At 48.7% G+C, this 26,553-nt stretch overlaps 2 protein-coding genes across 15 annotated transcripts in view; one reads left to right on the forward strand and one right to left on the reverse strand.

The window, feature by feature from the left end:
* Positions 1–3,253: 3,253 nt before the first annotated feature.
* LOC146338561 (SH3 domain-binding glutamic acid-rich-like protein 3) lies at positions 3,254–19,311 on the forward strand. 3 transcript variants are annotated; one of them, XR_014784839.1, is made up of 4 exons: positions 3,254–3,401; positions 15,238–15,405; positions 17,592–18,452; positions 18,625–18,947. XR_014784839.1 is itself a non-coding variant. In XM_084814038.1 (3 exons), the coding sequence occupies exons 1-3, from the start codon at positions 3,354–3,356 to the stop codon at positions 17,691–17,693; spliced, it is 318 nt and encodes a 105-aa protein (XP_084670164.1). In that variant the 5' UTR covers positions 3,254–3,353; the 3' UTR covers positions 17,694–19,311. The 3 variants fall into 3 exon arrangements, 1 of the variants encoding a protein (XP_084670164.1); XR_014784840.1 differs by having other exon boundaries at positions 17,592–18,424; positions 18,596–18,947; XM_084814038.1 differs by having other exon boundaries at positions 17,592–19,311.
* A 2,674-nt stretch (positions 19,312–21,985) lies between these two features.
* The window catches only part of SH3BGRL (SH3 domain binding glutamate rich protein like), a 138,716-nt gene continuing 134,148 nt past the window's right edge, over positions 21,986–26,553 (reverse strand). For 3 of the 12 annotated variants that reach the window (XR_014784841.1, XR_014784844.1, XR_014784848.1), the window contains exons 4-5: positions 25,054–25,811; positions 21,986–24,877 (exon numbers count right to left, since the gene is read on the reverse strand). Coding sequence is in view for 3 of the 12 variants with exons in the window: in XM_084814049.1 (XP_084670175.1) it covers positions 25,779–25,811 (33 nt within the window). In the remaining 9 variants the exon portion in view is untranslated. Of the gene's footprint in view, positions 25,812–26,553 lie in introns of all 12 variants that reach the window. The other 9 variants (XR_014784842.1, XR_014784845.1, XR_014784849.1 and 6 more) reach the window with 6 other exon arrangements.

The following is a 26,553-nucleotide window of genomic DNA, read 5'->3' on the forward strand; positions in this document are numbered from 1 at the left end:
AAAACTGGAAGGAAAGCAAGCAAGCAAGCAAGCAAGCATGGATCTCAGCCAACAAGGGATCGTGAAGTGAATATGATGATGCTTGTGAAACATGTTTCACAAAATGGGCAAAAATGTTTGTAAAACGTCCTCAACCCCTGTCTTGGCATAGCAGCACTACTAAAACATTACATACTTGGTTCTGGCTGTTCCACATTCCTGTTCAAGTCAGAAGAAGATAACACGATGCTTACCCATAGCAGTTATGAAGGGCTGCTTTGCATTTCCGCCACTAGCTTCAGTTTCTGTGGCAATTTCCACTGTTTCGCAAAGGGTCTTTGGACGTTGCTTCATGGTTTTCACCAGGAAGTTTACATCAGACTGCCCATCAAAAGAATTGGCCAGAACATCCTGCATCTTAGTATGCTGCTCCTCCAAAGACAGATCATCAGCCAGTTCTAGAGGGGCCTCTTCTATTTTCCATCCTCCACTGGCAATTGTAGCCAAAAGGTGGATTCTTTATTTATAGTACTTTGTGCACCATTTTCAGGGGTCTGGCAGGGCTGCCACGGGAAGGAGGGAGCAGGGAAGTCCACGTCTGCTAATGCAGTTGATCCAACGTAAACCTGGATCCAACTCACAGAACGAAGCTCTCCCTGTTTACCTGTGTCTTTTGCTTTTCCATTCCTAGCTTGTTTCTCCTGCTGGTTGGAGTGGGGTGGGTGTGGGGGGAGAGAATAAAGATGGGCCCTCTTCTCCAACTATCTGCTAGCCTTCTTGCGCTGTTTACCTGTAATTGCCTTCAGAAAAGACATCCCTGGCAACTTTGCCACTTGACTATTCAGGGCATCTCAAGCAGTACTTCTGGCTCCCTTAATCCTGTGCTGTCAAAACGCCCAGCCTTACAACAATGTCTTTTCTTGTGACTTCTGAATTCAAATGGGTTAGTTGGTCAACTAACGCAGCTCCTGTGCCTTTGTACGGTTTTGCTGTGTAGGCCTGACTCCATGCCGTAGTGAAGCCGCCAGGCCTACACAGACAATACCACTTGTGGTACTACAGCTTGGTCACCCATATGCCAGGCTAAGAGTATCTCTGCACGAGGCATTTATTGTGTGCTCGTGATTGTTTGTTCACGGAAGTTCGCAGGTCCTTTTCACAACATCGTCAGCCTCCAATGCCTCTTCCTCCATTTTCAAGCAGGGATCTGCCATTTTATAAAACCCTGAAAATGCCGTAATAAATTGAAATCACGCAATAAAACTGGCGGTATAAATGAAACATATGGGAAGGAAACCCGCAAAAACAACTAGCGGGCAGGAGCCCATGTGTTGTGTGGAGCGATAAGCCAGCAAAGACTCTGGAAGACAATGCCCCAGTAAAGTTGCAGGATTTTTGCTAATGTGGAGAAGCCCTAAGGCTCAGTTCAGATGATCAGCAAACCGCAGCTGGTATTCTGGTTTGTTTTAATGAACGTTGTTTAGAACAAACCATGGTTCCCACAGTTTGGATGTTTTTCTGGCAAAGCTACACCGTGATGGGGTAAACTGCACCTGATGAATTTTTGCCTGGGTCATGCAGCTTGCTACTAAAGACTGAATAATGTTCAAATGTAATCTCTTCAGGGTGGAAACCTGCCCTCTTGTGCTCTGCATTGACATATTTATCATTGTTCACTTAAAATAGTTCTACCCTTCTTTTCTGCCTCACAACAGGCCCCGCAAGGCGGGAGACAATAAGTGAGAATTAATTCACAGGAACACATAATAAGATATTTTGAAAGGCAGTGGTAACTTGTGAAAGCTTGCTGGGGACTGGGGGGAGGATGGAAAATAGTCTCCCCAGGACCTAAGATGCTGCTGCTGCTGCTGCTGTTTTTATAGTGTGGTACAGTCTTCCCCAACCGGGTGCCCTCCAGATGTGTTTGAGTGCCCATCATCCACCAGCCACTATTGCCAATGACCATGCTAGCTGGGAATGATGGGAGTTGCAGTCTGATACTCCCCACCGCAGTTGGGGAAGTCTGGTCTGATAGCAACAGCAGTAGAAGTAGCAGCAGCAGCAGCCGTGATGTTGCTGCTGATGAGGATGAGCTCTCCCCAAACACAGAAATGACTTTGTACAAATAAAATTTATTATTGTTTATTACTTAATACTTGAATCAACACATTAAAACAATAACTCATTTTTTTTAATTTTTTATATATTTATTTAGTGACGCTTCTATACCGCTTAATATAATAAATTCCCTAAGCGGTTCACGTATAAATGTTAAATATTATTTAGAATACAATATTCAAAAAGTGTGATGTAGTGGCTAGGACGTCAGACTAGGGCCAGGGAGGCCTGGGCTCAAATCCCCACTCACCCACGAAGCTCACTGGCAGCACACCCCTATAAACGTCTACTCAGATATAAGTCCCATCGACGTCGACGGAGCTTACTCCTGTGTAGGTGGGCATAAAATGGCAGCCTGGGTGACCTCGGGCCAGTGCACGGTGTAGTGGTTAGAGCGTGGGACTTGGACTCGGGAGATCCAAGTTCCAGTCCCCACTTGTCCATGCCGCTCAGTCCCTGGGTGACTTTGGGGCAGGCACTTTATCGCAGAGTAACCTACCTCGCAGGGTTGCTGTGAGAATAACATGCACAGGGGATGGGGAGAACTGTGTACTCTTCCTTGGGGCGGTGAGGTGTTAATGCAACAAGTGACGATATATAACGTCCCTCCCTTCTGGGAATGAGCCCTGGATGCTTCAGAAGGCCACCAACAAAGCAGGTTAGGGCAGCGGGGGCTGGTGGCACTGATGTCAGTGGGGCTGTGCATCCACTCTGGGTGTCAGTCAGAACGCTAAAGGAGCTCTCCAAGGCGCTGGACCCAATCTCCAAAGCAGGTCCAGCACTTTGGATAGCTCCTTCCGCACTCTGGCTGGTTCTGCCCGAAACCCAAAGCGGACGCAGGGCCCCACCGGCGTCAGAGTCACCAGCCTCCACTGGGTTGAGGCTGCTGCCGAGGCGGGGGAGCCGCGCGTCCAAGCTTCGCCCGGCGCGCCCGCCCGCAGCGTTTTTCCCTCTCTCAAATCACTTGTACCGCGCCCTACGCGCCTGGAGGGGGCGCCGGAGAGTAACGGCCCGGGAAAGGAAGGTCTGGGGGAGGAGGGCGGATCCTTTTGAGTGACAGCTCTAACCGGCCATTCCGAAAGCACGGCGGCGGTGCGCGCGTGGAGGAGGTGGGCGGGGGGCGGAAAGCCCCAGTCGCGGCAGCGGTTGGGTTTCCATAGCAACGGCGAAGAGAGTCGCTCGGGCGGGCGGATTAAGTGGGGAGGAGGAAGAGGGGACGTGGATGCCGGCGGATTGGGGCCTCTGGTCGGCGTAGCATGGGCACCATTCGGGTCTATTACACCAGCGTCACGGGATCCAGGGAGGTGAGGGGAGGAGGAGATTTAGTGGGGGCCACCAGGGTGGCCCCCCCCGCCGCTCACCGAGAGGGTGGGATGCAATGAGAGGGTCCTGAGCATCAAATGGTGGAGCGGGGGGGGGGGGCGACTAATCCGCCACCCGGCACAGAAGGGGGGTCGTAGCACTTCGGGGGGGGTGGAGGGTGATTTACATCAGCCTCCCCCCAGATGTGTTGGACTACAGTTCCCACCATCCCCAGCCGCCATGCTGGCTGGGGATGATGGGGCTGTAGCCAAAAACACCTGAGGGGCGGGGTGGGGGAAGGCTGGTTGACCCTCTTGGGCCATATCATGCATAATGCTTGGCTTCAAAAAGAGCCCCCCCCCCGCCGCCCCCTGATATTTCAGCTCCCTAGGGACGGTAAAAACTCCCCTTTTTTGGCTTCAAAAAGAGCCCCCCCCCGCCGCCCCCTGATATTTCAGCTCCCTAGGGACGGTAAAAACTCCCCTTTTTTGGCTTCAAAAAGAGCCCCCCCCCCGCCGCCCCCTGATATTTCAGCTCCCTAGGGACGGTAAAAACTCCCCTTTTTTGGCTTCAAAAAGAGCCCCCCCCCGCCGCCCCCTGATATTTCAGCTCCCTAGGGACGGTAAAAACTCCCCTTTTTTGGCTTCAAAAAGAGCCCCCCCCCCGCCGCCCCCTGATATTTCAGCTCCCTAGGGACGGTAAAAACTCCCCTTTTTTGGCTTCAAAAAGAGCCCCCCCCCCGCCGCCCCCTGATATTTCAGCTCCCTAGGGACGGTAAAAACTCCCCTTTTTTGGCTTCAAAAAGAGCCCCCCCCCGCCGCCCCCTGATATTTCAGCTCCCTAGGGACGGTAAAAACTCCCCTTTTTTGGCTTCAAAAAGAGCCCCCCCCCGCCGCCCCCTGATATTTCAGCTCCCTAGGGACGGTAAAAACTCCCCTTTTTTGGCTTCAAAAAGAGCCCCCCCCCGCCGCCCCCTGATATTTCAGCTCCCTAGGGACGGTAAAAACTCCCCTTTTTTGGCTTCAAAAAGAGCCCCCCCCCGCCGCCCCCTGATATTTCAGCTCCCTAGGGACGGTAAAAACTCCCCTTTTTTGGCTTCAAAAAGAGCCCCCCCCCCGCCGCCCCCTGATATTTCAGCTCCCTAGGGACGGTAAAAACTCCCCTTTTTTGGCTTCAAAAAGAGCCCCCCCCCGCCGCCCCCTGATATTTCAGCTCCCTAGGGACGGTAAAAACTCCCCTTTTTTGGCTTCAAAAAGAGCCCCCCCCCGCCGCCCCCTGATATTTCAGCTCCCTAGGGACGGTAAAAACTCCCCTTTTTTGGCTTCAAAAAGAGCCCCCCCCCGCCGCCCCCTGATATTTCAGCTCCCTAGGGACGGTAAAAACTCCCCTTTTTTGGCTTCAAAAAGAGCCCCCCCCCGCCGCCCCCTGATATTTCAGCTCCCTAGGGACGGTAAAAACTCCCCTTTTTTGGCTTCAAAAAGAGCCCCCCCCCGCCGCCCCCTGATATTTCAGCTCCCTAGGGACGGTAAAAACTCCCCTTTTTTGGCTTCAAAAAGAGCCCCCCCCTGCCGCCCCCTGATATTTCAGCTCCCTAGGGACGGTAAAAACTCCCCTTTTTTGGCTTCAAAAAGAGCCCCCCCCCGCCGCCCCCTGATATTTCAGCTCCCTAGGGACGGTAAAAACTCCCCTTTTTTGGCTTCAAAAAGAGCCCCCCCCCCGCCGCCCCCTGATATTTCAGCTCCCTAGGGACGGTAAAAACTCCCCTTTTTTGGCTTCAAAAAGAGCCCCCCCCCGCCGCCCCCTGATATTTCAGCTCCCTAGGGACGGTAAAAACTCCCCTTTTTTGGCTTCAAAAAGAGCCCCCCCCCCCCGCCGCCCCCTGATATTTCAGCTCCCTAGGGACGGTAAAAACTCCCCTTTTTTGGCTTCAAAAAGAGCCCCCCCCCGCCGCCCCCTGATATTTCAGCTCCCTAGGGACGGTAAAAACTCCCCTTTTTTGGCTTCAAAAAGAGCCCCCCCCCGCCGCCCCCTGATATTTCAGCTCCCTAGGGACGGTAAAAACTCCCCTTTTTTGGCTTCAAAAAGAGCCCCCCCCCGCCGCCCCCTCATATTTCAGCTCCCTAGGGACGGTAAAAACTCCCCTTTTTTGGCTTCAAAAAGAGCCCCCCCCCGCCGCCCCCTCATATTTCAGCTCCCTAGGGACGGTAAAAACTCCCCTTTTTTGGCTTCAAAAAGAGCCCCCCCCCGCCGCCCCCTGATATTTCAGCTCCCTAGGGACGGTAAAAACTCCCCTTTTTTGGCTTCAAAAAGAGCCCCCCCCCGCCGCCCCCTGATATTTCAGCTCCCTAGGGACGGTAAAAACTCCCCTTTTTTGGCTTCAAAAAGAGCCCCCCCCCGCCGCCCCCTGATATTTCAGCTCCCTAGGGACGGTAAAAACTCCCCTTTTTTGGCTTCAAAAAGAGCCCCCCCCCGCCGCCCCCTGATATTTCAGCTCCCTAGGGACGGTAAAAACTCCCCTTTTTTGGCTTCAAAAAGAGCCCCCCCCCCCCGCCGCCCCCTGATATTTCAGCTCCCTAGGGACGGTAAAAACTCCCCTTTTTTGGCTTCAAAAAGAGCCCCCCCCCGCCGCCCCCTGATATTTCAGCTCCCTAGGGACGGTAAAAACTCCCCTTTTTTGGCTTCAAAAAGAGCCCCCCCCCGCCGCCCCCTGATATTTCAGCTCCCTAGGGACGGTAAAAACTCCCCTTTTTTGGCTTCAAAAAGAGCCCCCCCCCGCCGCCCCCTGATATTTCAGCTCCCTAGGGACGGTAAAAACTCCCCTTTTTTGGCTTCAAAAAGAGCCCCCCCCCGCCGCCCCCTGATATTTCAGCTCCCTAGGGACGGTAAAAACTCCCCTTTTTTGGCTTCAAAAAGAGCCCCCCCCCCGCCGCCCCCTGATATTTCAGCTCCCTAGGGACGGTAAAAACTCCCCTTTTTTGGCTTCAAAAAGAGCCCCCCCCCCGCCGCCCCCTGATATTTCAGCTCCCTAGGGACGGTAAAAACTCCCCTTTTTTGGCTTCAAAAAGAGCCCCCCCCCCGCCGCCCCCTGATATTTCAGCTCCCTAGGGACGGTAAAAACTCCCCTTTTTTGGCTTCAAAAAGAGCCCCCCCCCGCCGCCCCCTGATATTTCAGCTCCCTAGGGACGGTAAAAACTCCCCTTTTTTGGCTTCAAAAAGAGCCCCCCCCCGCCGCCCCCTGATATTTCAGCTCCCTAGGGACGGTAAAAACTCCCCTTTTTTGGCTTCAAAAAGAGCCCCCCCCCGCCGCCCCCTGATATTTCAGCTCCCTAGGGACGGTAAAAACTCCCCTTTTTTGGCTTCAAAAAGAGCCCCCCCCCCGCCGCCCCCTGATATTTCAGCTCCCTAGGGACGGTAAAAACTCCCCTTTTTTGGCTTCAAAAAGAGCCCCCCCCCCGCCGCCCCCTGATATTTCAGCTCCCTAGGGACGGTAAAAACTCCCCTTTTTTGGCTTCAAAAAGAGCCCCCCCCCCGCCGCCCCCTGATATTTCAGCTCCCTAGGGACGGTAAAAACTCCCCTTTTTTGGCTTCAAAAAGAGCCCCCCCCCCGCCGCCCCCTGATATTTCAGCTCCCTAGGGACGGTAAAAACTCCCCTTTTTTGGCTTCAAAAAGAGCCCCCCCCCGCCGCCCCCTGATATTTCAGCTCCCTAGGGACGGTAAAAACTCCCCTTTTTTGGCTTCAAAAAGAGCCCCCCCCCGCCGCCCCCTGATATTTCAGCTCCCTAGGGACGGTAAAAACTCCCCTTTTTTGGCTTCAAAAAGAGCCCCCCCCCGCCGCCCCCTGATATTTCAGCTCCCTAGGGACGGTAAAAACTCCCCTTTTTTGGCTTCAAAAAGAGCCCCCCCCCCGCCGCCCCCTGATATTTCAGCTCCCTAGGGACGGTAAAAACTCCCCTTTTTTGGCTTCAAAAAGAGCCCCCCCCCGCCGCCCCCTGATATTTCAGCTCCCTAGGGACGGTAAAAACTCCCCTTTTTTGGCTTCAAAAAGAGCCCCCCCCCCCGCCGCCCCCTGATATTTCAGCTCCCTAGGGACGGTAAAAACTCCCCTTTTTTGGCTTCAAAAAGAGCCCCCCCCCGCCGCCCCCTGATATTTCAGCTCCCTAGGGACGGTAAAAACTCCCCTTTTTTGGCTTCAAAAAGAGCCCCCCCCCGCCGCCCCCTGATATTTCAGCTCCCTAGGGACGGTAAAAACTCCCCTTTTTTGGCTTCAAAAAGAGCCCCCCCCCGCCGCCCCCTGATATTTCAGCTCCCTAGGGACGGTAAAAACTCCCCTTTTTTGGCTTCAAAAAGAGCCCCCCCCCCGCCGCCCCCTGATATTTCAGCTCCCTAGGGACGGTAAAAACTCCCCTTTTTTGGCTTCAAAAAGAGCCCCCCCCCGCCGCCCCCTGATATTTCAGCTCCCTAGGGACGGTAAAAACTCCCCTTTTTTGGCTTCAAAAAGAGCCCCCCCCCCGCCGCCCCCTGATATTTCAGCTCCCTAGGGACGGTAAAAACTCCCCTTTTTTGGCTTCAAAAAGAGCCCCCCCCCGCCGCCCCCTGATATTTCAGCTCCCTAGGGACGGTAAAAACTCCCCTTTTTTGGCTTCAAAAAGAGCCCCCCCCCGCCGCCCCCTGATATTTCAGCTCCCTAGGGACGGTAAAAACTCCCCTTTTTTGGCTTCAAAAAGAGACCCCCCCCCCCGCCGCCCCCTGATATTTCAGCTCCCTAGGGACGGTAAAAACTCCCCTTTTTTGGCTTCAAAAAGAGCCCCCCCCCGCCGCCCCCTGATATTTCAGCTCCCTAGGGACGGTAAAAACTCCCCTTTTTTGGCTTCAAAAAGAGCCCCCCCCCGCCGCCCCCTGATATTTCAGCTCCCTAGGGACGGTAAAAACTCCCCTTTTTTGGCTTCAAAAAGAGCCCCCCCCCCGCCGCCCCCTGATATTTCAGCTCCCTAGGGACGGTAAAAACTCCCCTTTTTTGGCTTCAAAAAGAGCCCCCCCCCCGCCGCCCCCTGATATTTCAGCTCCCTAGGGACGGTAAAAACTCCCCTTTTTTGGCTTCAAAAAGAGCCCCCCCCCGCCGCCCCCTGATATTTCAGCTCCCTAGGGACGGTAAAAACTCCCCTTTTTTGGCTTCAAAAAGAGCCCCCCCCCGCCGCCCCCTGATATTTCAGCTCCCTAGGGACGGTAAAAACTCCCCTTTTTTGGCTTCAAAAAGAGCCCCCCCCCGCCGCCCCCTGATATTTCAGCTCCCTAGGGACGGTAAAAACTCCCCTTTTTTGGCTTCAAAAAGAGCCCCCCCCCGCCGCCCCCTGATATTTCAGCTCCCTAGGGACGGTAAAAACTCCCCTTTTTTGGCTTCAAAAAGAGCCCCCCCCCGCCGCCCCCTGATATTTCAGCTCCCTAGGGACGGTAAAAACTCCCCTTTTTTGGCTTCAAAAAGAGCCCCCCCCCCGCCGCCCCCTGATATTTCAGCTCCCTAGGGACGGTAAAAACTCCCCTTTTTTGGCTTCAAAAAGAGCCCCCCCCCGCCGCCCCCTGATATTTCAGCTCCCTAGGGACGGTAAAAACTCCCCTTTTTTGGCTTCAAAAAGAGCCCCCCCCCGCCGCCCCCTGATATTTCAGCTCCCTAGGGACGGTAAAAACTCCCCTTTTTTGGCTTCAAAAAGAGCCCCCCCCCGCCGCCCCCTGATATTTCAGCTCCCTAGGGACGGTAAAAACTCCCCTTTTTTGGCTTCAAAAAGAGCCCCCCCCCGCCGCCCCCTGATATTTCAGCTCCCTAGGGACGGTAAAAACTCCCCTTTTTTGGCTTCAAAAAGAGCCCCCCCCCCGCCGCCCCCTGATATTTCAGCTCCCTAGGGACGGTAAAAACTCCCCTTTTTTGGCTTCAAAAAGAGCCCCCCCCCGCCGCCCCCTGATATTTCAGCTCCCTAGGGACGGTAAAAACTCCCCTTTTTTGGCTTCAAAAAGAGCCCCCCCCCCCCGCCGCCCCCTGATATTTCAGCTCCCTAGGGACGGTAAAAACTCCCCTTTTTTGGCTTCAAAAAGAGCCCCCCCCCCGCCGCCCCCTGATATTTCAGCTCCCTAGGGACGGTAAAAACTCCCCTTTTTTGGCTTCAAAAAGAGCCCCCCCCCCGCCGCCCCCTGATATTTCAGCTCCCTAGGGACGGTAAAAACTCCCCTTTTTTGGCTTCAAAAAGAGCCCCCCCCCCGCCGCCCCCTGATATTTCAGCTCCCTAGGGACGGTAAAAACTCCCCTTTTTTGGCTTCAAAAAGAGCCCCCCCCCCGCCGCCCCCTGATATTTCAGCTCCCTAGGGACGGTAAAAACTCCCCTTTTTTGGCTTCAAAAAGAGCCCCCCCCCCCGCCGCCCCCTGATATTTCAGCTCCCTAGGGACGGTAAAAACTCCCCTTTTTTGGCTTCAAAAAGAGCCCCCCCCCCGCCGCCCCCTGATATTTCAGCTCCCTAGGGACGGTAAAAACTCCCCTTTTTAAGCAGCCACGGTCTCTGAAAAGGGGGGCCATTGATTCAGTTTAAAAGAGATTAAACTTAGGTTTCACCTGCTTGCCGCCAGAATTAATTTTAAATTTTAAAGAAAGAGAAGCTTATGGTGTTTATTATTTATTTTTATTTGGTTTTTGTTTTCCAGAGATCTGATTTACATCTTTAAAAATCAGATAGTTCTGAGTTGGATCCAGCATCTGCTTTACGCACGAGGAAGGGCTTCTGCCGATATTGAGGGAATCCCCCTTTCCTTCCAACACCATAGCTCACCCCATTCAGCAGAGTCTCTTGAGTTAATGACCTGGTTTGCATATCAGGGTCTCATTTGGCAGCAAATTGTGGGTTAATTTGTGGGGATGTGCACCCCTTTCGATTTGCAAAAACAACCTACAAATTCATCGTCTGTAGGTTGTTATTATGATGTTCAAACCCAGGCGCTTTGAATTGTCTGTGGGTTAAACAACCCAACGTTAACCTCCAATTTGTTCTAAGGTTATCTTTGGGTTGTTCAACCCACAAACAACCTAAAGTGTCCAGGTTCGGATGTCACGCTAACAACGTAGAAATGGGGCATTTGTAGGTCCCCACAAATCATGGATTAACCCACGATTTGCCGCAGGAAGGAGGGAGCAAAGAAGTCTACTTCCATCAGCACAGTTGATCCAGTGTAAATCTGGATCTATCCCATATATTTTAATTGTACTGACTCAGAGGTATTCTAAAGCAGGGTACTAATATATAAGTAACACAGGTTGTGGGATCAGGGCACTCTGGACAAGCTCAGAGTCACTGTGCCCTTAGGGGCACAATCCTATTCAGATAGGTGGCTGCCTCCGAACTCGGAAGCAACCGCTTATCCAGTGCAGGGCAGGAGAAGCATGGAGGGGATTGTTCCCTCCGCGCTTCTCCTGCCCTGCATTTTTGGCTAGATTGTGGCTGTCTAGCCATGGCAGGGCAGAGCGGGGGAGGAGGCTGCTGTACGACACATAGGATGTGTCATACAGGCATTTCCGCCCGCTCCAGAACGCCCTCTGGGAATGCCCCTTTTTGGCCGCTCCATGCTCCTCTTGTGAGCGCAGAGGATGGGGCTGTTCCACACTGTCTCCGAGGCAGTACGGAAGTGGGGGGAGGTTGGTTCTCTGGGAACCGACCTCGGAGCACAGGCAGATATCCTATGGCTGTCTAGCCGCTGCGCAGCGGCCATAGGATTGCTCTCTCCATTAACTTTTAAAAACAAATCGGTTCCATTTCCATTGTGCATATTCTCAGATATGTTGACCTTTAGATATATGTTTTTAAACATGCACAGATATACACACAGGCATTTGCTCTCCAATAATAGAAAGCAAAGGTGCTCAGAGGCAGTGGTTGCAGTTTTGGAGTTGCCCAAATTTTGTTACATTTTGTTTTGCAGCGAATAAATACAATAATGGAAAGGTTAAAATGTCAAACCTTGCAACATGGCAAAAGTAGAATGCAGGAATACACCAATGGTGCTTCCAAACGAGGTTTTTATCTGGCAATCACCCTGCCTCAAACACAGAATTTTTGTGGGGGTCCAGACAACAACATCCCCCATGCTTCCCCACCGCTTCTTCCATTGTTTATCTTTTAACCAAAAAATCTGTTGAGGGAAAGGCAGAGTGACTGCACAATGCCTTTTGACTGGTAGCGCTAGGAGCCCCTCCATCTGGAAGCACCTAAAAGGGCAAACTTTGGTTCAAATTAAATCTCTGCATCTTTGTTGCAGTTTATGTCAATTTTATCTAATTCTCTCTTTCTGATCTTTCTTACTTCTAAAGGTCTGGCCTGCGCCTCCACCCCCCTCCTTGTGTCCCAATCTGCCACTGCTATGGGACAGGGATGTCGAACCTCTTTCAGCACGAGGGCTGAAAATCCCAAAATACCAACATGTTTTAGCTTAGAGCTCTTATTGCCAGTAGCTAAGCCTTAGGAGAGGCATTTCAAACTTTTACAATAGAGAAAATACCCACACAAAACCCTGGAAATCAGGAAACAGTCAGCAGTCAGGGGAAAGCAGGTGGAGCCAGGGAGGTGGCATAAATACTGTGTCCAGTTCTGGGCACTGCACTTTAAGAAGGAGGCAGACAAGCTGGAGAGGGTTCAGAGGAGGGCAACAGAGATGGTCAGGGGACTGGAAGCAAAGCCCTGTGAAGAGAGACTGAAAGAACTGGGCATGTTTAGCCTTGAGAAGAGAAGCCTGAGGGGAGATATGATAGCGCTAGGGATGGCAGAGAATTTCTCCCTGAAACTTCAGGGGGCCGAGCGCCAATGTGTTCGGCCCCCCGAACAAGTTTCAGGGAGAAATTCTCCGCCCCCCCCCCCCAGGGACGGGACTTACCTTTGGCGAATGTCCCTTCTGGCGGCGGGTCCGGCCGGCGGTTCGTCAGGTCTTCGTCCGGGGCAGGAGCCATTCCAATAAAAGAAAAAAAAAACGCCCCCATGATAGGCTACGTGACAATGTAGCCTATCACGGCTAGATTTGCAAAGTCAGCCGTGATAGGCTACGTAAATCGTCACGTAGCCTATCACGGGTGACTTAAAAAAAAAAAACGCGTACGGATAATGGCGGCCCCCATAGGGAGCCGCCATTCCCGTTCCTTATTTGGTCGCTGTAGTCTACATAAAGATTACATAGACTACGGCGACCAAATAAGGAACGGGAATGGCGGCTCCCTATGGGGGCCGCCATTATCCGTACGCGCTTTTTTTTTTTTTTTTAAGTCACCCGTGATAGGCTACGTGACGATTTACGTAGCCTATCATGGCTGACTTTGCAGATCTAGCCGTGATAGGCTACGTTAATCGTCACGTAGCCTATCACGGGGGCGTTGTTTTTTTTTTAACTCTTAATTTCGCGGCCGGGCGAGGCAAGGCGCCTCCCCCCCGGCCTGAATTTCGGCCGGGCGAGGCAGGAAGCCTCCCCCCCCCGGCCTGAACTTCGCGGGGGGAGCAGCAAAGCGCCTCCCCCCCACCGCAAAAAGCTGCGAGACCAGGTAAGTGACTTTCGTGCACCCCTAGATAGCGCTCTTGAAGTACTTGAAAGGTTGTCACAGAGAGGAAGGCCAGGAACTCTTCTCGATCATCCCAGAATGCAGGATACGGAATCATGGGCTCAAGTGACAGGAGGCAATGGAACCGATTACCTAGGGAGGTGATGGGCTCTCCCACACTGGAGGCATTCAAGACGAGGCTGCACAGCCATCTGTCAGGGATGCTCTGACTTGGATTCCTGCATTGAGCAGCAGGTTGAACTCGATGGTCTTGTAGGCTCCTTCCAACCCTATATGATTCTATGAAACCTGGGGGTGTCTCCATGAGCCGTTTACTCCGAGCTGGCTGCGTTTGGAGGTTGTTAGGGATACAAGATGTCGTGGCCATCCATCAGCCACCCAGGCACTTATTAGGGAAAAACTGGATTTCCTGAGACTGCTTAAAGTCCAATTCCTTAAGTCAGTTTCTCCCTGGTATAGTTGCTGTGTGCTCCAACCCTTGCATTTACCTCGGGTATGCTAGCCCTGCCCAGGGGTCTGCCTTTTACCCTGACCCTGGTCAAAGGGTGTTTCCTGTGCGTTTCCTGTCCCTGCACAAACCAATTAGTGTGTACTCAGAAGTAATTCCCGTTGTACTCAATGAGGCTTGTCCTCTGAATGCCCACATCAGAATTTACAGCAATCTCCCTCAATTGAAATGGCACAGTTTAAAGCACAAAGTCCCTAAATGCTATAAAGCATGATCTTGAGGCTCTGATTCTTTGGTTTATTGCCTTAGGAAGTAATTACTTCACACCTTCATTACAGAGATCCCACACAGCATTGGGTTAGAAAGGGGGCTGGTTTCCCATCCCTGGGTCCCCCCCCCCCCGCTTTCCCAGCACAAGCATATGTGTGTCTACTCAGAAATAACTCTGGAATTTCGGGGGGGGAAAGAGAAAGGGAGGGGGGAAGCTTCTCTTATTGGTAGAGCAGCCCCTGCCAGTCAGATGAGGTTCACTCCAACCCCCACCCAGAAATATGTTCTGTGAAGGAATTTTTACTGGTGTGGAGCACTTGCTCGTGGAGCTCTGCATGCACCAAAGTGCAGCAAAGCTGACTCCTTAAAAAAAAAAAAAAAAAAAGGACTTTTCCATTCACTTCTCCTTCCATTGTCGTGGAAACACCCCCCTGGAGGGCTCTTTTAGGATCTCAGGTGGGCCAGAAATGGCCCACAGGCTCTTCAGCTCTGCTATCAGATTTGCCCCCCACTGCAAACACCACCAGAGCCTCATGAGGCGCAGAGTGGTAGGTGGCAATATTGCAACCGAAACTCTCCCCATGACCTGAGTTCAATCCCAGGGGAAGCCGTGTCTCAGGTAGCTGGCTCAGGTCGACTCAGCCTTCCATCCTCCTGAGGTCAGTAAAATGAGTACCCAGCTTGCTGGGGGAAAGGTAGTCACGACTGGGGAAGGCAATGGCAAACCACCCTGCTATAGTCTGCTATGAAAATGCCAGTGCAAGCGGAGTCCCTCCAGGGGTCAGTAATGACCCAGTGCTTGCACAGGAGGAACCTTTCCTTTCCAAACACCACCAAAAGCCTAGGGATGTACGAAAGTCACTTACCTGGTCTCGCAGCTTGCTTCGCGGTGGGGGGGAGGCGCTTCGCTTCTCCCCCCGAAGTTCAGGCCGGGGGGGGGGAGGCTTCCCGCCTCGCCCGGCCGAAATTCAGGCCGGGGAGAAGCGCCCCGTCTCCCCGGCCGCGAACTTCAAAAGAAAAGTAAACAAAACAAAACGCCCCGTGATAGGCTACGTGACGATTTACGTAGCCTGTCACGGCTAGATCTGCAAAGTCAGCCGTGATAGGCTACGTTAATCGTCACGTAGCCTATCACGGGTGACTTAAAAAAATTTTTAAAAAGCGCGTACGCAAATGGCGGCCCCCATAGGGAGCCGCCATTCGCGTTCCTTATTTGGTCGCTGTAGTCTACGTAAAGATTTACGTAGACTACGGCGAAAATAAGGGCAACGCAAATAGCGTGACGATTAACGTAGCCTATCACAAATAGGGAGTTTCACCTTGAATGAGGTCATGAGGGTGGGAAGTTACAACGCTTCCTTCCCAGGACACTGAACCAAACCTGCAAGCTACCCTAGTAGAGGAGCACAGCAATGCCATGGGGCTGCCACAGGAATCCAGACTTGTTGTTTTTTAATGTAAGAGAGTTTCTGAGATCCAAGTCTGCCTGAAAGCCCTTCCCTTGAACCCTGCTATTCATCAAGGATGTTTGTGTGTCTGCCTAGGTGAAGCAGAGGCAATCCGAAGTCCTTCGCATTCTGGATGGAAATTGCATAAAGTACCAGTTAGTGGATGTGTCCATCAGTGAACGTTTGCTGCAAGAGATGAGGGACAAAGCTGCCAAGCCTGATGCGATACCACCTCAGATATTTAATGGAGAAGAGTACTGTGGGGTAAGAGAAGTCAGAGATTTTTTAAAAAGCTAAGGTATCTCACCTCATTAATATAGTTACAGAGACATCTGCACAGCCATCAGTATTGCACCCGTATGAACCTGCCTTGGGCTTAAGATCAGCCTTGGAGACCCTACTCATGGGCCCACCATTAAGAAGTAATAGACTGGCAGGCACTGAAGCATGGGTGGGGAACCTCAGGCCCAGGAACCAAATCCTGCCCTCTGGGGTTCCTCGGACAGCCATGCCCCCTTTCCCCCAACCACCAATTGTCTGGTGGTTTCCTGGCTTTTGTGCAGTTTTTTTCTCCCATTCTGAAAGGTGGAAATGCCTCTCCTAAGGCTGAGTTACTGGCAGAAGAGCTTTAAGCTACAGTATCCAGGTATTTTTTGAATTTTGGCCCCACCCCTTTTGCTTTTGGCTCCTCCCCCATTGCCTTTGGCCACTCCCACCACTCCTCTCAGGGAATGTGGTCCCTGAGAGCTTGACTGAAATAGAATTCAGCTCTTGAGCTGGAAAAGGTTCCCCATCCCTGCAGCAGAGACAAAGTTTTTTCAGTGGTGGCCCCATGTTTATGGAACTCCCTCCCTAGGCATGTATGTTTTGCTCCAAACTGCTTTTATTTGACATTTGAATGCTTAGCATTTACTGCTGCTGCTTCTAAATGCAACCAATCGTCACACTGGCTGGGAATGATGGGAGTTGCAGTCCAACACATCTGGAGGGCACCATCTTGGAAAAGGCTGGTGTGTAATTTGACCTTGAGTTAGACCAAAGGTCCATATATGTTCAGTCTACTAACATCAAGGAACTAGATAACAGAGTTAAGGCACAATCCTATGCATGATTAGACAAAAAAAAAACCAACACCCTATGATCCCCAGCATTCCCCAGCCAGCCATGCTGGCTGGGGAATGCTGGGAGTTATAGGACTCTTTCCTGTCTAAATATGCATAGGATTGCATCGTTAGTGTTGCATAGTGAATACAACCTGTCTAGAACACAGCAGAAGTAGTGTGACCATGCAGAAGTAGTGTGACCATGCCAGAACAAAAAATAAGGTGAGCTGCACATTGAATGAGTCTTTACCCCAAGTGTTCGAAAGTAATGGTAGAGGGATAGCCAGCAAAAGTGTCACAGTGTATTAAGGTTTCAGATTCCCCATAACTCTTCTTCCCCTTGGATGAAGAACACCTGAGGTAAAAAGTGCAGGTGTTGGGAGGAGGAATTGAAGGTCGGCCTACCTACAGCTTGTAAGACTTCATATGGAGTGCAGAAGGGTTATGCAGACTCAATATGCAGTCCTGTGCATGTTTGCTCGTACCTGAGTTCAATGGAGCTTATTCCCTAACCGTGTTTTAAGATTACAGCCTTAATTAGGTTAGATTATGTTGTTTACAAAACAAACTGAAGGCTGTACCAAGAGCATACAGCATTTTGTTACAATAAGCTATTTTCCAGCACCTATTCACATCCTTTCCTCTCTCGCTTCACCCACCCTCCCACCCACCCAAACTGGTACTGCCCACCATTTTTGCTTCTGCTTCGAACATCAGAAGCATATCCATGACAAACAGTACAGATTCATCCAATTCTTCACAAGTTAAAAAGAGAAAGTGGAACAGGTGGGGTGCGGGGAAGAGATTCCATATGAGACAGGTGCCTTGCCCATACCAAAGAGTTATTAGAAATCCAAAATGCCCAGTCAAGTGATCCAAGCACATTCCATGTTTTTAGGATCACCAGCCAATTGGATCTGGCAGAGGATGAGGCATTCCCAAACAGGGCAATCTGCTAGTCCCTCAGTGTGAAGATAAAACCATCCCCACCAAGTAGTGCCTACAGATGACTTCAGGCTTCCACAGCCCCATGAAGTGGAAGGGAGGTTGAACTATTATTCTTTTTTTTATCCCACCCTTTGTCCAAGGAGGTCAGAGCACACCATAACCCCCCCCCCCCCCTTATCCTTACAACCACCCTCGGAAGTAAATTAGGCTGAAAGATAGTTAGACCAAACACTATCCAAACCCCACATTAGACCACTCTGGTAAGCCTTGTAGCTGAATGGAGCTTGGAATCCAGGTCACCAAAGTTCAAGTCAGACACCACTATACTGTACTGCCTCTGTGATTGTCGAACACAGGTTTGTTGACTTCTTGATCCCATGCTGTTTGCATTTGTTCTAGGACTTTGAGAGGCTACATGAAGCAACAGAGAATGAAGAAGTTCGGAAGTTCCTGAAGATAGCAGCTACAGACAATGTGACAAGAGAAAGGGTTACCATCTGAAAATGCGGCTCCAAGTAGACTTCAAACTATACTCCAATTTTGGTTTTTACGCAGATAAAATTTGTGAATTCTGTGTATCAACAGGTCATCATGAAAGCCAAAAATACTTTAGTTGTGTAAAAGACTATCAGCTTTTTCTATACCGTTTGCTCCCTGTGCCACACTCTCTTCCCTATGAGACAAGGTTTAACTTTGCCTCCTTCAGAAAACTAGTGGGAGCTTACTGAAACAAGTAGCATTAAGAGCAGCCATCTCCAACCTGGTGCCCTCCAGATGTGTTGGACTACAACTTCCATAATTCCACAGCCAAAATTATGGGAATTGTATTCCAACATATGTGGAAGGAACCAAGTTGGGAAGGCTGCATTAGAGATTATAGTCACTGGGAAATATTGCTCATGTGGAATATTAATTAAAAAGGCAGCTGTTATGTATACAACATCATGTGAACTTTTGAATGGCATTTTTCTTATGGGTAACAGGCCCTCGTCCATTCAAATGTGCCCAACAGGACACTCCATAAAAATGTTCCCCCATCCCCAGAAATGCTAGTTCACGAAGGGTTGCACCCACATGCACTTGATGTAGCCCACAGAATTACGGCAAGAGCTTGAGGTTGATTGGGGCTCAGTTGAAAGGGGGCTCTGCTCTGTCAGCCATCTCCAATCCAGGTGTTGGATCACAACTCCTAGCAACCCCAGCCAGAACAGCCAATAAGGATGATGGGAGTTGTAGCCCAACATATTTGGTGGGCACCGGGTTTGGAAAAGTCTGTGCCATGTGCACCCATATTTTTGTCATTCCTTTTTGATATTTCATTTTAGATCAGCCTTCCCTAACCTGGCGCCCTCCAGATGTGTTGGACTATAACTCCCAGAATCCCTCAGTCTGCTCTAGTGCAGTGTAGTCCAACACATCTGGAAGGCACCAGGTCAGGGAAGACTGATCTAAAATGAAATATTGGAATGATGAAACACAAGTGCACATAGCACTAGCTATGCTGGCTGGGGGATTCTGGGAGTTGTAGTCCAACACAGCGGGTTGGGGAAGGCTTTATTAGATGGTCAATCACTCAATATTTACAGTCAACAGACCATTTATACATCAAGATGGTCAGGATCCAGAAAAGCACAGTATACTGTATAGGTAGTATTGCATACATGAATACCAAAGTGATACCAACTGTCAGAGTTTTGTGTACGAGGATTGCCAACTGGCAGGTGATTCCGCCAACATTAAAGGGTTGCTGAGCGCAGATTTGTTTTTTTTACCTTCCCTTGCAAAGCATCCAGTACAACAGATTAACCAGTGAAAATCCACACTCCCACATGTCACGCTTGCTGAACAGGCAAATAGATTTTGTTCTTTCTTTTGCCACTTTGAACTAGAATCTCACCTCGTTCCATGCATTTGTTTTTGTATAGGGTTGTGCATTTAGGGTCCAGTTTTCATATAAAATATATTTCCCTTCATAGTTGCACAGAAATGTTGAAATTATCCTGCCCAAAACATAGAGGCAGAACTTTGTCAAGACTTCAACATATGGTGCCAAGTGTTGTCTTATGGTCGCTATCATATCTTTTGTCAACCCCAGCCCATATAAAACAGAGCAAGCGTGTGCGTGAATGAATTCCATTTTAACTCTCATGGTCTTGGCAGTGGAGAAAGAAAATTGCGTGGATGTGGGGCATTAATTACCGTCTCAGAATGTTCAAGTCATATTTGCCCTGGTCCAGCAAGTTATATATGCTCAATGTAGAAGCTTCCTCATTCACGTCAATTGAAGAAAGTTCAGTGCCTTCTAAAGTGATGTACCTATGCATCTACTGAAACAAATGGTGCAGCCCACTCCTGTGGATGAGACTAGTGGCTATATGTCCCCTTCCACATGCTGAAATTGTAGCAAGTTCCTGGCAAGAGATAGCTTTAACCACTGTGATCCATGCATTGGTAACCTCAGGACTGGACTACTGTAATGCTCTCTATGTGGGGCTGCCCTTGAGGCTGGTTCAGAAGATAGTTAGCGGAGAATGCTGCAGCGAGGTTGTTGAATGGAGTGCCTCACTATGTGCACATAACGCCTGTGTTGAAGGAGTGGCACTGGCTGCCAGTTTGCTACCGATCCAGGTTCGAGGTGTTATTATTGACATAGAAAGCTCTCAACAACTTAGGAGCAGGTTACCAGAAAGACCGTCTTCCCTTATATAGACCACTATGATCTTCAGGGGAGGCCTTGCTGTCTGTGCCACACCCTACATCAGGGTTCACTACAAGGCCGAAGGGCCACTGGAAACTTCCCAGTCCTCTCAAGCATGGCTCTCCTCCTCTCTTTGCAGCAGCTGCTCACTCTCAGCAGGGTCTCTCTAGCTTTGCCTTGTTTGCTTTAGCAGTGGGCTGGTTGCTGTGATCTGGGCTACCAGAGGAGGTTTCGGGGGTGGGGAGCCAGGTGACCTGCTACTCATCAGGTGGAAAGTGGCTGTGGGGGTAGAGAGAACTCAAATTGGTTATTTAGCTGGTAGGTAAGGAGCCCAGGAGGCCAAGAGTAACGGGATGGGCTAGCTGCAGTGGTGCACTGTGCAGGTCCAAGGGCCAAGTGAGCTTGTCAGGATTTGTCCGCCTGGTGACTGACTGATGAGGCCTTGCTGTGATGATGCAGAAGTGGAAGGGGAGGAGAGGCCCCAAAACGCCTTCAGCCAGGTTTGGTGCAAAACACTTGACTTGGGTGGGGAGGGAGGGCAGGCCCCCATGGCCTAGGAAAGGCCCCCAAGTGGCCTCAGTGGTGGTGCCTGAAGCCAAAATGACTCCTATGTAAAAATAGTGATGATCATTGCCCTACGTAAACCCATCTGGGAATGGGCCTTCCCTGTGGTGGCACCCTCCCTCTGGAATGATCTTCCTTCTGCAATACTTCAGGCACTGACCATCATATCCTTTCAATGATTATTAAAAACTATTAACTTATCTAAATGGTGTTCTGCATTTAGTGATGCATTGTCGTGTCAGAAGTTATGAACCGATTCAGGATTTTTTAAGTGGAAAGCGGTATATAAATATTCTAAAAGAAATACATAAATAGGTATTGTGAATGCACCACCTGTAGGAATACTTGATAATGCTGGTCTTCAATAGGTGGAAGACAACACCTACAACAGAGTTGTATCCAAATCTACTGGAGATCACGCAAGCAACAGCACAACTATCTATACGGAAGGGTGAATGAAGGAATGAAGGGAAAGAGATGACAAATCTAGAGAAATGACAGGCAGATGTAGCAAAAGGTAAAGAAGAACAAGGCCACAGCAACACAAAAATGTAGGCACGCTTAAGCCCCCTGAAATCAGATGCAAGAAAAAAGAAGTGGGACCAGCAACAAAAGTCAAGCTAAAGGTGATAAATTTTAACATCCCATTTTGTGATGCGCAGGTATGGTTAAATAAATCTGCATTTAACATATACTTTTTTTAAAAAAAATGAAAACAGCATCTACTAGGATGGTGGCGGCAGATAATGATCTAGATTTCAGCAGGCAGGGAAGGGGATTTTAACGCTTTCTTCGCCTGCTGCAGTCCAGATGAAAACAGCCACTCCGAAGGTGGTATTTGTATTGGGAAGAATTGGTGCTAATGGGTAACTTTCCTCCCAATGCAAATAACAGCTCTGGAGGAGCATTCTTTGGTTAGGACCCCAGCTGGGAAGGAAATGGTTACATTCCCCTTCCTCACTTGCTTCGATCCAGGTAATTAGCACACGCATACACATGGTTGCTCTTTGCATTTTTAAAAACACTAATTAAATGCAAAAATACACACTTAATGTCATATCTAGTTTGGCCCAAATTTTGGCAGTGTATCGTCACTCCTAAATCGGAGTTCTCCTGAGCAGGGTTCCAAGTGAAGCATTCCATGTTTCCTCCCATTCTCACCCCTACCCCCACCCAAATTTCTGTGGCTGCTGAGCATGTGCGATCATCTTAGGGCTGTTTTGTAGGGAGTTTGCCCCATAAGGGTTTTCTTTAAAAAAAAAGAAAAAAGGTACTTCTGTAAACCCTAGGGTTTATCAGAGTATGCTGATTGCTCCCTCATGTTTCTCACTGGTCCTATTTTGGCTCCATTTTTGTTGAAACTCACAACCTGACTTTGCTATTAGAAGGAGAGACAAAAAACCCTGAAGAAATTAAAAGCAGGTCCTATGTTGCAGGTTGGAGTAAGAGGTGGATCTTTGGGTGCTGAAAAGCTAAAAGCCGCTGCTCTGAAAGAGCAATGTTTCAGGTTACAAATAACAAACATTAGTTTCTGTGTGTCAGGTAGAAACGTTTATTACGAAACGCACACTGTTTTAACATGAAACAGAAGAGTGAACATACAGAGGCAGATGTGCAGCTTTTACTACAAATTTTTGGAATTTGGATTTATTGCTGCGTGTTGCTTACCAATATTAAGATGAACTAAATAGAAAGACTAAAAACAAAACCCAACCCCTACTAAGAAATCTGCAAATCCCACGGAATATCTATTTTTAAAAAAGAAAGGAAACCAGAGCATATTGCGACTGGACTCTCCAACCACAGAATGATCACAAAGTGTGTGTGTCTTGGGGGAGGAAGTATTCCAAAATTAAAAACCAAACCATTAAAAACAAGAAAGACGGGCGTAAATAAAACAACCTTTAAAGAACCAAGACTGTTAAGAACTGATTGCTAAGAATAAAAAAAACCAGTTCTTGATTTAGGAAAGAGCAAAGTCACTCTGGAGTTTTAAATTCAGAACACCCAAATACAAATTTTATCAAATCTCAAAAAAGTAGTTTTAAGGGTGAAGGTTGTACAGTAGCTCTTCACTCAGTTCTCATGCTACTCACAGCAGATCTTCACTTAAACAGACCACAGCATAATCCTCCCATGGTCATGCATTGACTTCCACATAGGAATAATCTGATCCCCAGCCTTAACACCATTTCTTCAGATATGCTGTTAGACTTGAAGCACTACCAGACGCTGCTGCACTGGAGCAAAAAAAGGAGACGGCTTCCTACTATCTGACAAAACATGGAAACAAAGGGATGGTTCACATGACCTCGTGCAGTCCTGAACAGTTTTGGGCATACGTGGACAAATGTAACGTGTGACTCAGATCCTTGTGGATATAGGGCCACATCTAGTGACTGCACTGGCAGCTTCCTTTCTTCTGTTTCAAGTATCAAAACTGCTACTGCCTATATCCTGATGTTCTAGTTCACATATAATAGATTAAGCCATGGCTCGGTTTGGAGGATCAGGAACCTGTGTGCATTCCCTCCTTCCAGCTACGCATCTATTGCCTCCTCTATTCCCTGGTTGCCTCTACCATTTCTAATGACAAGTGAGATCAGGAAACATTACCCTCCTAACCACGCCTGCATCCAGACTTTGTTATGCTTTGAGTAGACCCACTGAAATCAGTGGGACTTTAGTCACGAGTAACATAAATCCCATTGATTCCAGTGGGTCTACCCTTAAGGGTGCTTCCAGATAAGGCTTTTATTGTGCAATTGCATAGCCTCATTGATGGAATTTTAGGGGCAGGCTAGTTGATGTCATCTTCAAGTTGTACCCCTCCCGTGCTTTCCTGCCGCTTCTTCCGCATTTTTTCTTACCAGAAAGAAATCAGTTGAGGAAGAAAAAGCAGAATAATTGCACAACAAGCCCTCCATCTCAAAGCACGTGAAGACTGGATCCAACCACATGATTTGAGACTATGACTTGAAGGAGGTTTGCAAACCAATGTTTGGAGGCAGGTTGTAAACCAGAGTTGCCTGATTTAGTTATCACAGCAAGCTGGTTATCACCAGGCAGAAAAGGAAGAGGTAATCTGTGCAGGACAAAGGAGAAAGAAACACATGAGCCTGCAGCACATGTTCAATCCAAACTTGAACGCATGTGAATATGTACCCAGGAACTACTGGGAAAGATCATTTGTGCAAAAGCATATAGTGTGAACCACTCCAGAGATGTCCCTGTTTCCAATTCTGGATTAGAGAGTTTGTAAAAATAAGAGAGTTGTCTGTGGATTTTGTTTTCCCAAATAAAAACATTACATCACACATTTTCCACAAACAATGCAGATCAGCAAGAGACAATCACATAACTGCATATCCGTTGTGCTCCGTTTTCTTCTCAGCCCCTTTGGAGTATGGCTACTGAATTCCTCGAGCTCAGCAGTTAGGTCTAAGCAATGATAAGATGGCTACAAATCATGTAGCATGATTTTCAGGAGTGTTTGTGTTCTGGAGGAAGTCCTGCAAATTGGTATGAATTCCAGACAAAAAAACCCACTGGGTTTGTTTTTGTTGTTTGTTTGAAAGGGTGGGGGGAATACTTGGTAGCAAACATCAGATAGGCTATTATGGTTAAAACTGATGGTTTAGAAACCATCTTTGTTCAATATACAGTAGGACAAGAGTGAAGAGTGGGTTAACAGGCAAAAGGATCGTATAACAGGATATCAGCCCTTGGTGTTCAGTCTATGTACCTCTCCAAATTGACATGGCCTTCCCAAACCTGGTGCCTTCCAAATACTTTGGACTACAACTCCCAGCATGCATTCTGAGAGTGGCAGTCCAACACATTTGGAGGACACCAGGTTGGTGAAGGCTGGTTTAGGGACCCACACTTTTCGAGATGGTTTTGTAAATGGAGTCCTTGATGAGCCCCCAAGAATGCCCTTTGGGTGAGGTCCTGTGGCATGAAAACAGGTCAATATTTCAGGCAGTGAAATTGACAGCGCAGCATCCTACAAGATGATCTACAGACTGCTGAAAGCAGCTTCGTGGCATTGCAAATCCACATCGACAAATCCACAAGGTAGCCCTTGCTGCTGTCAAGATATCTTTTCCTATATGGCAGCAAAGTTTGACAAGTTTAATTCCTCTGAATAATTATTATTCCAACTAGCAATTACTTGATCATGCTTTCTAAGGTCTAAAACATACACAAACACAGTGGAATGGATTTTATTTCAAAAGCGTAACATGAAAGGCTTCAAATTTTACAGAAAGAAGGACCACAGCTGGCTTTCCGGGGGGGGGGGGGGGGGAGGCTTATCTGTAACACCACGTGGTCATTTATGTACATTTCACCATGACTGCACTAAAGTCTTGTTCATGTGGGTGTATTTCGGTCCCCGAGAGGCAGGTATGTTCAGCGGAGGCTGGTGGCTTCTATGTCAGTGGGCAGTGAATCCACTGTGGGTTTCAATCAGAGTTCTAAAAGAGCTTTCCGCGGTGCTTCCGCAGCTTGGATAGCTCCTTTAGAGTTCTGACTGCTTCTGACCGAAACCCAGAGTGGACTCACTGCCCCACTGACATAGAAGCCACCACCCTCCACTGGTTGCATTATGCCATGATCAAATCTATGGTTTGTGGGAATGCCCCACACTGGTCATATCGATGAGAATCTCATGGCTTTTTTTTGCATGCCCCATGCTACAAAATTACAATAAACCATTTCAATATCTACCCTACAAATGAAGAAATACCCTAACCACAAAAAGTGATCACAACTACTATTACACTACATCATAACTTTCGTTTGAAAAAAATAAAAAATAAATCGCAATTTTAAAAAGACATCGTTATGGTATTTCGTTATTTTTCAGTAACGTATTTGAGGCAGTTGAGGCACTGGGGTTTTTTAATAGAGGCTTTTGCTGCTATGCGTCCCCTTTGTTTAAACAGTTGTATCTACATCTATAACTATATATTTGCATTATGAATAGTAAAATACGTTGTTTTTGTAAGTTTACCCCCCCAAAAAAGCAACTGCCAAAAAGCAGATTACACCACTTGGGTGGGGGGAGGAAAAATATCAACAATTTCTAAATGCTTCATTTAATGACATTCATTGTCCTCGCGGCAAGTTTGTGTTTTCACTTGGCGTTCCATCTTATATTCATGTCTGGTGGAATGCTGTGCACAGCAATCAGCATTTTAGGAAAAACAACAAAACGATTTTTCTTGAAGCAGAAGACAATTTTGCTATTGTATAAAAAGCTGTGGAAATTTCCCTTTGCAGAATATGTAAGACTTTCGGCTTGGGGAGGGGGGGGGGATTCATGCTTCTTGCTTCGCTAGGGCTATTGCTTCCTGGAACAACAACATAAATGAATAAAGCATTAGGTTTAGGTTTTGTTGTTTTTTTTATCTAGCAAAACATTGACAACTTGGACACATGTGTTTGTTTTGATGGCTGCTGGAGCCAGACAAGAAAAAAAAAATGTGGTGGAACTTGAGCAAATAACAAAGCCACATTATATAAATGGTGGAATTCCTACTGATCTCAGTTTATCACCAACTGACCCCAGGAGACACACTGTGTGAGAACACAATGGTACTCTGTGGGCACGACACCAGACATTGGCTGGGATTTTATTTTCTGAGGGTTCAATTCCCTCCAACTATTTTGTTTTTATTTATTTTAAAAATGGCTTGGCCGCCTTTCCAGGCATAAGCCCTTCCAAGGCGGCTCACAGCAATAAAATTCATAAAAACAGTTAAAATATTAAAAGTGATAAAAACATAAACACAATAAAATCGCAATTAAAGCAATAATAAAAGCCAACAATAAAACCAACAGCAGCAGCAAAAGCAGCAGTCATATGAAGAGAAGGGATCTTTAAAATGGCCCCTCTCACCCCCTCCCAGCTGTTGCTGTGTTTTGCCTTTCTTTCATCCTCGTGCAGATTTCTCTCTGTCCTCTTTTACAAAAGCGGTCACAAGGGACCCCAGCTCGGGTCGGGACAGTGGTGTGGGGGGAAAGGACGCTTAATCCTTTCCTCCCTACACTGTTTGCCCGCCAATGGTGCACTTTCAGGGGCAAACACCAACG

Source organism: Heloderma suspectum, chromosome 9 (assembly GCF_057233095.1).
Source record: "Heloderma suspectum isolate Gila_16-S chromosome 9, 16-S_ref, whole genome shotgun sequence".
Lineage (NCBI taxonomy): Eukaryota > Metazoa > Chordata > Lepidosauria > Squamata > Helodermatidae > Heloderma > Heloderma suspectum.

Coding starts and splice junctions, on each gene's coding strand:
- LOC146338561 (XM_084814038.1), top strand. CDS start 3,354: ATGGGCACCATTCGGGTCTATTACACCAGCGTCACGGGATCCAGGGAG. Junction 3,402..15,237: donor GCGTCACGGGATCCAGGGAG/GTGAGGGGAGGA, acceptor GTGTCTGCCTAG/GTGAAGCAGAGGCAATCCGA. Junction 15,406..17,591: donor ATGGAGAAGAGTACTGTGGG/GTAAGAGAAGTC, acceptor CATTTGTTCTAG/GACTTTGAGAGGCTACATGA.